Source organism: Bufo bufo, chromosome 2 (assembly GCF_905171765.1).
Source record: "Bufo bufo chromosome 2, aBufBuf1.1, whole genome shotgun sequence".
Lineage (NCBI taxonomy): Eukaryota > Metazoa > Chordata > Amphibia > Anura > Bufonidae > Bufo > Bufo bufo.
This window is the reverse complement of record NC_053390.1, coordinates 530,921,068-530,933,653: the sequence shown is the minus strand read 5'-3', so window position 1 is coordinate 530,933,653 and position 12,586 is coordinate 530,921,068. Positions and strand designations below refer to the sequence as shown.

Below are 12,586 nucleotides of genomic sequence, written 5' to 3'. Positions count from 1 at the left end.
TATATATATATATATATATATATATATATATATATATATATATATACTATTCATGTGTATTTTTTGTTGGGGACTATTGGTGGTCGTTGTAGGTTTGTAGTCTTGTGGAGCTAGGTCCCGTATTATGTTTAATATGTATGGCGGTCCCTATTGGTAAACTTTTCTGGTGATTCCCAAGACCGGTCATACTTGTTCCACCATGTTCTAACATAGTTTTTTTTTTCTCCTTTTAGCTAAACCATGATTTTTGCATTGCAGATCGCTTCAGAGTGACAAGTGAAAAGCTGTCCTCACTTCCGCTAGTCCAAGTGATGCCATTGGGCCGGTACTCGGAAAATAAGTTGAAGAGTGTTATACGTCAGATACACAGTATGCTGGAACAAGGCGTGCCCGCCAAGGAGTTTGAGGTAATAATGCGTCTTTTACAAGGAGAAAACAAAAGACGCTTAGGGCATGTTCACATGATGGATTTTCCACGTATTTCGTAGTTCACACAGTCACAGTATTTAGATGTAGTATCGGTGTTGAGAAAGAAATAAAATGATACTGCCACTTCTTCACCTACAGATTAGCCCTATTGAATGAAGCGCATCCAAATGTAGATCCACAGCAGCACAAACTGCAAATCCATGGCACAGATCAGACGGTCTGCACTGGATTACTGCCATGGATTTCACAGCAGATTTTTCAGAAGTTTTGCTGTGTGAACACGCCATTATGTAGATAGAACCAGGGCAGATATCAAGTGAAAATTTGCTCACGGATAAAAAAAAAAAGTTTAAATCAGCAATCTGATTGGTTTTTCATAAAGGGCAAAATATTAGATTTTATGCTGCTGACAATGATGATTTTTAGGATTGTATAAAGATGCAATCTACATCGCAGTAAACAGCTGGCCAACATGGCCGCTCGCATGTCGGCAGATCACTGCCATGTTTTTACAAGGCCCAATGATCTGCACATTCTTATGAACACGTTTGACTATTTACCCGTATAGGGCTCTAAAGAGAATCTATCAGCATGATCAAGCCTATTAAACCAGACCTACTGCTTCAAGTTTCAAGCTAGTGCCCATAGCCTGCATGTTGAATTAGAAGATTCATACTTACTTGCTCCATGCTGCCCCAATCCCCCACGATGCCTCCATCTTCCGGTCCCTGCACTGTCCGGTGCTGCATGGGCATAGTCACATGCACCTCTCCAGCCAATGACTGGCTTCAGTGGTGACATGCTGCTTGTGGCCATATCATCGCTGGAGCCAGTCATTGGTTGGAGCGGTGCATACGACCATGCACCGCCAGAAGAAAACAGTGCGGGGACCAGAAGGTGGAGGCAGCGGAAGACCGGAGAGGTGTGGAGCAGGTAAGTATGAATCTTCTGTTTCTGCAGACAGGCTGCAGGCACTTGCTAAAAATTTATTATAACCAAAAAACCCTTTAAATGATCCCTTCGCCCATCCCGAACACTTTATTAGTGTATTGAAAAAGTACATATTTCCCTAAAACGGGGCCACAGATTTTAACTACTAAGAAATCATTTAACTTGGCATGCTCAACCCTTACAGGCAGTATGCCTGGTTTAGTAGGGTTGAACATGCTGACAGATGCTCCATAAAGGGGTTTTCCAGGATTTTTTTTAACTGATGACCCATCCACTGGATAGCTCATCAGTATCTGATCTGTGGGGGTACAACACCCAGGACCCCGCTGATCAGCTGTTTGAGAAGGCACAAGCGCTTACAGTAGCACTGCAGCATTCCCTCTGCTCACCAAGCACAGCGCTGTCCATTATACAGCTGCTGTGCTTGGTATCACAGCTCAGCCCCATTCACTTTATTGGGGCTGAGCTGCGCCTAGGCCACATGACAGATGAACATGATGTCACATGGACTAGGCAAAGCTGGAAAAGGCCGCCGACGCGCTTCTGCAAGTGTCAGTGCCTTCTCAAACAGCTGATCGCCGGAGGTCCCAGGTGTCGTTCCCCCACCAGATACTGATGCAGAGGATAGGTCCTCAGTTAAATAATCCCGGAAAACCTCTTAAATACGCCTCATCAGAGAGAGCATGCTTTCTCTATTAACTGTTTTTCTACAAAAAAATATGATAATAAAATTATCCATTCAACTTTTATATGTTACATATCCACAGGAGTTACAAGATTTAAAACCACTAGATGAATGCCTTATAGGACAATCTAAAGATAACAGAAAGAAAAACAGATACAAGAATATCCTTCCATGTAAGTCATTCAGGTGTTTGATACTACTTTATTATATGCTTTCTGGTATTTTGTATCCACTTAAAGGGTTTGTCCAACCCCCCACCCCCCCTTTTTTTTTTTAAAGCCCCTCTGTTCCAGTGTCCCCACAGCTTCCAGGCCCCAGTGTACTGGAAGTGATGAGATCCTATCTATGGTAAAGTTGAATACCGGTTAATGGGATGGGAACCTCTATGCTGGAATTGAGTGGCTTTCAATAGAAGAGTTTTTTTCTTTGATTTAAATAATTTCACCAATTTTTATATATTTTTTGGGACGGCGGGGGGGGGGGGTCGAACAACCCTTATTACTTTTCTAAACTGGTTAAATTAGTAAAATGAATTAATTAATAATGGAGAAGATCTCGCCATTCAAAGAACCTGTGGTTATTCCAGTGAAGCGGTCATCATTCTGTGCTGTCCCAGTATGGGGACAGGTACACTATGCCTGAATTGTCCAAAAAATATTGGGGGAGTTTTATCAAGATGGGCGTTTTCTTCACCAGTCTTGATTTCCACTGCGCAGCCAGAGGATGCGCCTACTGTAGACAAAGGTGCAGGCCTCGTCATAGATTTGTGCACCAGACTGAAATCTACTGCAGCCTCCTAGATGTCATAGATGTCTATCGTTATTCACGCCCCCTTCCCGCCAGGGCCTCTGTGCCTTTTCTAAATTAAGGTGCAATGACAATTAATAAGTCGGGTTTGTGACTTTTTTTACGTCAGAAAACTGCCATTCGGGGGAATAATAAATTCCCCAGTTGTGTTGTTTGGTTAATAGCATCTTATTAAGAATACAGCTATAACCTATATAGTTTTGGTTTTCTGTATCCATGAGGAGATCGCTCACCCTGCTCTGTATACCAGGCAACATATTAAAGGGGTTCTCCCACAAAAAATATTCTAGAGTTTTCAAACCAGCACCTGGTTCTGAATACTTTTCTAATTGTATGTACGGTAATTAAAAATTTAGCATAGCCAGTGAGTTATTCAATAAAATGTATCTGTATAGCGCCACCAGCTGTTTTTTTTTTTTTTTTCTTATTTCTTTGTCCTGCTCACTGAGATGCCCGCACATGCTCAGTTTCATCCTTCAACTGGCTCCTGAGCTGGGATAGAAACATAGAAACATAGAATGTGTCGGCAGATAAGAACCATTTGGCCCATCTAGTCTGCCCAATATATCTGAATCCTATGAATAGTCCCTGGCCCTATCTTATATGAAGGATAGCCATATGCCTATCCCATGCATGCTTAAACTCCTCCACTGTATTTGCAGCTACCACTTCTGCAGGAAGGCTATTCCATGCATCCACTACTCTCTCAGTAAAGTAATACTTCCTTATATTACTTTTAAACCTTTGCCCCTCTAATTTAAAACTGTGTCCTCTTGTGGTAGTTTTTCTTCTTTTAAATATGCTCTCCTCCTTTAACGAGTTGATTCCCTTTATGTATTTAAAAGTTTCTATCATATCCCCTCTGGATAGGGAGAGCATGGACACGCCCCCTTAGCTGCAGCAGAAAAGACACTCCCACTGAGCTGGGATAGGGAGAGCATGGACACGCCCCCTTAGCTGCAGCAGAAAAGACACTCCCACTGAGCTGGGATAGGGAGAGCATGGACACGCCCCCTTAGCTGCAGCAGAAAAGACACTCCCACTGAGCTGGCATAGGGAGAGCATGGACACGCCCCCTTAGCTGCAGCAGAAAAGACACTCCCACTGAGCTGGGATAGGGAGAGCATGGACACGCCCCCTTAGCTGCAGCAGAAAAGACACTCCCTTTGAGCGGCCAGCTTGATATCAATCTAGCAGAGCATTGAATGGGGAGATCTCTGGATCCATGTGAGGTACAGGGCTGGTTCTAGCTTTGTTAGAAAGAGGTTGTCATGTACTATATGACATTAGTCATGGGATAACCCCTTTAAGGTGACAGATCAGCTTTAACCGTAATATATTACAGTGCAATATCATTTCTTTAAAGGGACTATCTGACTTCTGGAAAAAAAGGAATGAAAACCACAGAAGATTTTTTTCAAGTGCCCGGTACATGATCGCTGCAGTTAATCATAGGCCTCAGTAGTCACTTGTTGTACTTTTGGCATAACTACCCAGGAGTCATGATGCCAGGAGTATGCCACATGATTGATTGGCATTAATTATATTATACTTTTTTTTTTTTTCATCCTGAGCTCCTGCCCTGCGCCCACTCGTTCCACTCTGCTAAAGCCTTGCATTGTGCAGGGTCTGGCGGAGAGAGCAAGCACAGTACAGAAGTTAAGCATAGCACATCACTGCTTTGCTGTGCCCGCTATGCTAAAACCTGGCATAGCACACCTCTGCCAGGCTTTAGGAGAGCAGCGCTGGCACAGACAGGAGCAGTGGTGTGCTTTGGAGCTTCTGCCTGTCCAGCGATCTAAAAACCCATTCATACAGTGTATTGGAGAGGCAAAAAAGGATCAAGCACTTAAAGAGGAGCTGTCACCTCTCCTGACATGTCTGTTATAGTAACTACTTACATTCCCCATGTAATAACAATTCTGAAGCATCTATTCTTATGACTCCATTCCTTTTTTTCTACTAGAAGGTTATTAATGAATTAATGAATTACCCGCAGTTTGCAGTAAAGGTACATTTGGGTGTTACCTGTTGGGGGTGTGTCACTGCACAGTCTAACACCAGAAGCACTGGTTGGACAGAGTCAGACACACCCTCTACTGGTAACACCCAGTAGTACCTTTACTGCAGACTGCTGGCAATTTATTTGTAAACTTCTAGCAGGAATAATACAGGAATGGCTCAACAGAATCATAAGAATAGATGCTCCAGAATTGGTAATACAAGGGGAATGCAAGTAATTACTAAAACAGACATGTCAGGAGAGGTGAAAGGTCCTCTTTACAATCAGCACAGATTAGTGCTATATCCTCCTCGGTAAAAACCCCATGGATGTGTCTATGGTATCTCAGTATTCTGAGTGCATCAGACTCACCCAGTCCTTAAAGTGTAATGGTTGTTTTCAGTAATTCTTCGGAATAAGATGCCATATGTGCATTTTAGTTTAGTTTTTAGTTTTTTTGTATGAAAAGGCTGCGGGGCTTCGTGAGCGCCACGGTCTCTTCCTAGGCCATATGACATCTCCAGACAAAAAAAAATACCCCAAATTGGCTCCTAAACTGAAAAATTTGGTCGCCAAATTTAAAATACATATAATTATAATAAAAAAAGACTTGGAGGAGAATACAGCACCACATACCTCTTACATCCAGTGACATCTCCTGTCATGTAGACCTTCTCTTTCCTCTCCTCTTCTCCTCCATTAGACCGCCCTGACAAATTCTTTCAGCCGCATCTCGTCTCTACAGAGTTTGTAACAAAGACACGTTAGATTTCTCAATTTTTCCATCAACCTCCCCATCCTGGTGTCCCCACAGTGTCATCCTGCTGCCACTCCCAATACTGTGCCCGTTGTGCTCCCCAATGCCCCAGGTACTAGCCTGCTGAAAAAATAGTGACCCTAATAGACATACCGTAATTGGGGTCACTTATCAAACTGATGTAAAGTAAAACTAGATTTCCAAAAGAGCTGTCAAAAATGAATGGTGGAACCTGATTGGCTGCTATGGACAACTAAGCCAGTGCTACTTTACACCAGTTTGATAAATTACCCCAAATGTCCCTATAATGTCTACAGCAGTAATTATGTCCCCTAGAGTGCCCCCAGTAATAACAACATCTTATATTGTGCTCCAGGTAATAATCCCTGTATAGTGTCCCCATAAATAATAGAATTGACCCTACAGTGCCTCCCCAATAGCAATGCCCCCCGCGTTGCCCCCATATAGTAGTTTCCCCAAAAACTGCCCCCTATAGTAATCCCCCCATAGTAATTTGCCCCCCCAAACAGTAATTTCCCCCACACCGCCCCTATGTAGTAGTTTGCCCCCACACAGTAATTTGCCCCACATAGTAATTTGCCCCCACACAGTAATTTCCACCACAGTGCCCCCATATAGTAGTTTGCCCCCACAAAGTAATTTCCCCACACAGTAATTTCCACCACACTGCCCCTATATAGTAGTTTGCCCCCATACAGTAATTTCCCTCACACTGCCCCCACACAGTAGTTTGCCCCCATACAGTAATTTCCCACACAGTAGTTTCCCCCACACTGCCCCCATACAGTTGTTTACCCCACACAGCAGTTTCCCCCACACTGCCCCCACACAGCAGTTTCCCCCACACTGCCCCCACACAGCAGTTTCCCCCACACTGCCCCCACACAGCAGTTTCCCCCACACTGCCCCCACACAGCAGTTTCCCCCACACTGCCCCCACACAGTAGTTTCCCCCACACTGCCCCCATACAGTAATTTCCCACACAGTAGTTTCCCCCACACTGCCCCCATACAGTTGTTTACCCCACACAGCAGTTTCCCCCACACTGCCCCCACACAGCAGTTTCCCCCACACTGCCCCCACACAGCAGTTTCCCCCACACTGCCCCCACACAGCAGTTTCCCCCACACTGCCCCCACACAGCAGTTTCCCCCACACTGCCCCCACACAGCAGTTTCCCCCACACTGCCCCCACACAGCAGTTTCCCCCACACTGCCCCCACACAGCAGTTTCCCCCACACTGCCCCCACACAGCAGTTTCCCCCACACTGCCCCCACACAGCAGTTTCCCCCACACTGCCCCCACACAGTAGTTTCCCCCACACTGCCCCCACACAGTAGTTTCCCCCACACTGTAGTTTCCCCCACACTGTAGTTTCCCCCACACTGTAGTTTCCCCCACACTGTAGTTTCCCCCACACTGTAGTTTCCCCCACACTGTAGTTTCCCCCACACTGTAGTTTCCCCCACACTGTAGTTTCCCCCACACTGTAGTTTCCCCCACACTGTAGTTTCCCCCACACTGTAGTTTCCCCCACACTGTAGTTTCCCCCACACAGTAGTTTCCCCCACACAGTAGTTTCCCCCACTCAGTAGTTTCCCCCACTCAGTAGTTTCCCCCACACAGTAGTTTCCCCCACACAGTAGTTTCCCCCACACAGTAGTTTCCCCCACAAAGTAATTTCCCCCACATTGCCCCATATAGTAATTTGCCCTCCACACAGTAATCCCACCATAATATTTTTCCTACACATAGTAATTTTCCCCCATACTGCAATTTCCCCCCGATGTACTGTCTCTTCACATGTCCTCCTGTGTGTCCCCCCCATGTCCCCCAAAGTTGGCACATAAAAAAAAAACTAAAATAAAAACTAAAGGCTAAATACTCACTTATGTCCGCGATGACGTTATCACGCACACCTGCGCCGGGATTTCACTACTGCATAGGCCTCAGGCCTACTAGGCCTGAATCCTATGGTGGTGACCGGCGGCGGAGCAGGGAACTATATGCTCCCGTGCCCCGCCGCAGTATGTGGGCGTTCAGGTCTGCGTTTGGCCCCCTAGCGGTGCTGGGTCCGGGGCTGCCGACCCGAACGTCCCTATTGTAATCCGCCACTGCATATGTGTGTACGTGAGGACTAATACTGTTTCTGGCCATATATGACTTGTATCTGGCACTTTTCAGCAGTTTTCTGTGAGCTAATGGGGGGAGACTAGCTGGTTTCATATCTGCCCATACTTAAACATGGAGAAACAGGAAAATCTGTTCCCTGACTCTCTGTAGCACACGCTAAGAAGCAGCCACAATAATGGAGCGCAGCAGTTTTCTTCCAGCCAATTCTTAGCATATTTGCCGGGTTGCTTCCGGATCTTCGCCAGTGCCCATTATAGTAAATGGGCCGGATGACAATATTTAAGCTTCCAGCAATGCTGGAACGCAGAGAGATCTAGCAGGCTGTTCCCTGCCAAAACAGCCTGCCGGATTTCAAAACGCTAGTGTGAAGCTAGCCTTACTAATATATCCTTTGTTAATGTTATGTTCCGTTTGCTCTTCTGTGCCATACACATAGAGGTCCGGTCCATAAGATGGCTGCTGATGGAGGGTCATGTGACCGGGCAAATCACTCAATCTCCATCATCCAGACACACTGCACTAAACGCCTAACAGTGAAGTGCAGGTGGCAGACAGACAGACAGACATCAGACAGATGGATTTACTAATGTGCTAACTGCTATTACAGGTACATTTATTGCCTATATTGTTACAGATGATTCTACAAGAGTACCACTTGGTACAGAGGATGGCTATATCAATGCAAGTTACATCAAGATGCCAGTGGGCAATGAGGAATTCATATATATTGCCTGCCAAGGACCACTTCCAAGTACAGTTTCGGATTTTTGGCAGATGGTGTGGGAGCAGAAAGCCACAGTGATTGCCATGATGACCCAGGAAATGGAAGGTGGGAAGATAAAGTGTCAGAGGTACTGGCCCGATGAGCTACGCAGACCTGTACGGATAACCAGTGAACTTCAGCTTACCCTAGTAAAAACACTGCAGCTGGAAAGTTTTGTCTTGCGAGTTGTGGAATTACACGATGTTCAGGTGAGCATTTACAAATTTGCTTGACGCAGTACATGACATGTTCATGGACTATGGGAGAGTTTTCTAGACATGTGCAGAGATCATTGTGCAGGGAGGGGAAGTAGATAAGCTGGGACCATCAACCATTGTGAATGGTGGATCCTATGTTATTTATACAGAGGTCTTATACAATTTCATTATAATTCTACCTGTGATGATAATGTGATGACTGCTGAAAAGTGATCTCTATAACAAGGATTGTCTGCATGTTATTAGGCTGTCACCAGTGCAAAAACTGCAGGGTTTTAGGATTTCTTTAAAATGTTTCTAATTACAGTACTGCACGTGCAGCATATGCCCTGGCTGTGGCATTATGTATTAGGTGCATTCTGCTGCAGCCTATGCACTGGTGAAGACCAGAGGATGGAAGAACTGCATAATCAACACGTCACCAGACCATGATAAGCTTTTGATAAAAGCATTTTCTGTAATTAAGCATAGAACATTTACTGAGAAAAGCATTCTTCTTGACATCTGTGCTGAGATTACCCCTTTAACGTAGCTGTAATGTGAGGAACTGCAATTTTGCCATATTTATTACTGACAGGTAATGAGTTAATTTTAATTTTTTTTTTTTTTTTTTTACATTTTTATAGACTGGAGAAGTACGACATATTGCCCATCTGAACTTCACTGCATGGCCAGATCATGATACCCCAACTGATCCAAACCAGCTCCTCACATTCATCTCCTACATGAGATATATCTACAAATATGGACCTATTATCACACACTGTAGTGCAGGCATTGGGCGCTCCGGCACACTTATATGTATTGATGTCATGCTGGGTTTAATCAGCAGGGATTTAGAGGTAAGTCCAAACAGGTCTGCTATGTTGTAGATGTGAGTCCAGAACTGCATGAAAACATTGCTGCCAATGTATAGCCCTAACCACTTTAAGACCGGGCCATTTACCCCCGACCCCCACCCTTCCTGACCAGATGCATTTAGTTTTTTCAGTACCTACTTCTTTGAGCCATACGATTTTTTTTCACCTTTTTTCGCTGATATGTTGGCCTTTATTTTTATGTCAGTTTTATTCTAGTAATTTTTTTTATTTATTTTTTTATACCAGAACATTTTTTTAAAACTCGAAATATATATTGTTTTCCACATTTTTATCTGTGAACAAAGTACAACTAAAATACTTTTTTTCAAATTATGTCCCTTTTCAGTAACAGTCATTTTGATATACGTGATGTATAGGTCAAGGATGAGGCTAGAAACTGCGGTGTGGTGGGTTATTTTTTAATTTGATGAACAATTACAATGCTGTAAAGCCTCACTGCAGAGCTCCTCTGGGTCTGCAAAGACCCAGCAGCTTGTGCAGATACCCTCCAGCTATGACATAATCACTTGGACTGGAGCAAGAAGTGGCTGTTTTGCAGCTTCCTGATCTGTATACACAGCGCTCATTGACCACTGTGTATACAGCTATGGAGAAGGGCAGGATGGTAAAAATAAACAGTCCCTGCCTTCTCAGTGTGGGTCCCAGCTGTCACTGGCAGAGGGCTCCCCACTCTAGGAGATGCATTGTTAGTATGCAGTTGCCATCTCTGCAAGGATGTTCAGAAACATCCTTGCAGAGCTATGCATGGACTGCCCAGACATATATTGTCAGCGGGTGGTCCGGAATCGGGGTTTTCCAGAATCTGGTGGTTTGTTTACTGATCTGCAGCAGTGATTTCACATTGACAACACATGACTGCTGCAGCCAGTCACTGGTCTCAGCAATGTACTATTGAGGCCAGTGTTTTCTGGGCGTTTTTTATTTCTCCCAAAAGATAAAACTAATGATAAAAAGCCTTCTATTACTTCCTGCATTTAATATGTACAAGCAGATACTATGACTTCTAACTGCTATTCTCTTTGGTTCCCCAGTTCAGTATCTCAGATTTGGTACGAACAATGAGGCTTCAGAGACATGGGATGATACAGACAGAGGTAAATTTATGTATTGTAATCTTAGCATGAATACTAAACATGTATACTGTTTATGGGTGGGTTGTGACTAATTTTGTTCTGTTTAAGGTTGCTTTCTCCCTTTTTTTTTTTTCACAGCATTTTGTGATTTAAAAAAAAAAAATGGCAAGGGACAAAAAAAAAACTCAGGAAATGCTAGGTCTTAAAACACCGCTACAGAAAACACAGTGTTTGTAGGGTGTTTTATAACTTCCTACTGGCCATTTCATATTTTGCTCTGAAAAAATGCAGACAAAATAAAAAACACAGCATAAAAAAAAATGTATGTAAAGCCAGCCCTATATGTGTATGCACATTTGTATTTGTTACGGATGATCTGTGTGCTTTCTGTATCCATATGTCTTATCCGCAGAAAGATTGAATATCTACAAAATGCAGACTATAGACCCATTGAAGTCAATAAGCTTGCTAAAAAAAAAAAAAGCGGATGTGCATCTCTTGTAACTTCTCCTACTGTATTTGAAGGTTTACAAGAACAGGGGGTAGTAACACATGACTGCAGAATAAGAGTATGCATAGTTTGTATTTTGCATAGCAGCTTCATATACTAAACCAGGGGCGAATTATAGGGAGGGCATCCTGCCACCCCAGGGATTCTACTAATAAAGGAGGAGGTGGTGGCCTGCACCAAAACAAATTCACAGAGGAAGCAGCCGCTTTCTCACAATGGCAGTCTGACTGCAGAGCATGTACTGGCATTGCTAAGTTCATCCCTCTATCAAAAGCGGATTGTGTAGCATGGCAGGCTGTGAGTGTATTGAGAAGAATAGAAGGGGGAGATGTACACACTGCTTGCGGGCTGGAGCCCCCCGACATGGCATGATTCACATTCATATGCAGTGAGACCACTTTGTTTTTGCAGTGCACCTAACTACTGTTTTTTTTTATATTTTTTTTCATTTCAGGAGCAATACATGTTTTGTTATCAAGTGATCCTCTATGTCCTGCAAAGACTGCAAGCAGAAGAGAACCAGTAATGGATCATATAATCTCTGAATTTAGATACGGGTCCTAATGAAAGGGCCACTAGTTAATGAACAAGAGCTGCATTTTAGTAGCTTACTTATACCAAGCTCGCCAGGTATCAGCTCCAGTGGATGCCAAGAGCAGTTGTTTATACTGCTGTTTTATATTGTTTGGGTTGAAAGCGGTTATAAAGACAGTATTTTAATGCACAGACACATGTTACAGTAGTATACATGGTACTTAATATGGTACGCCTGTATAGTCACAGATAACTTTTTTTCCAACAATTTTCACAATCAAAAAATTAGTTTTGTAGTTGACACATAAAAAGTGTTTAAAAATAATTGTTTCTATAGACCCCAGATTAGCAAGTTTATTGTAAGTATTGCATACATTTCATAACGTTTACTTATATAGAGTTTTATTACTATTTATATACTTTTACAAAAGGATACAAGACTACCCTGTGCCTGGCTGTATGTATTGGCACGCTTGTTCTCTACCCTGTAAATAAACGGTGCACATTACAATGTATACACAACTGTGTGGTTTTCCTCTTCATTTAATCACGTCCTGTTAAGCGGTTATGTCTTTTTCTCATGGCTGACGACCCTGAGTTCGGGAAATGTTTTTTTTTTACAGTAGAAATTAAAGGGGTTCTACAGTTATTTTTAACTCTGGATAGATCATCAGCATCTGCTCAGCGGGGGTCCGACACCCGGGACCCCCGCCGATCAGCTGTTTGAGAAGGCAGCGGCGCTGGCGGTAGTGCCGCAGCCTTCTCGCTGTTTACCGCAGGCCCAGTGACATCACGACTAGAATCACTTGCCTGGGGGC

General features: G+C 43.7%; 1 protein-coding gene across 8 annotated transcripts in view; it reads left to right on the top strand.

Moving 5' to 3' along the window:
* The window catches only part of PTPN13 (protein tyrosine phosphatase non-receptor type 13), a 266,849-nt gene extending 254,572 nt beyond the window's left edge, over positions 1–12,277 (top strand). For all 8 annotated transcript variants that reach the window (XM_040417981.1, XM_040417980.1, XM_040417978.1 and 5 more), the window contains 6 exons: positions 259–407; positions 2,148–2,238; positions 8,423–8,760; positions 9,396–9,611; positions 10,682–10,744; positions 11,689–12,277. In XM_040417981.1, the coding sequence (XP_040273915.1) occupies positions 259–407; positions 2,148–2,238; positions 8,423–8,760; positions 9,396–9,611; positions 10,682–10,744; positions 11,689–11,760 (929 nt within the window). In that variant the 3' untranslated portion in view covers positions 11,761–12,277. The remainder of the gene's footprint in view (positions 1–258; positions 408–2,147; positions 2,239–8,422; positions 8,761–9,395; positions 9,612–10,681; positions 10,745–11,688) is intronic.
* Positions 12,278–12,586: the final 309 nt, after the last annotated feature.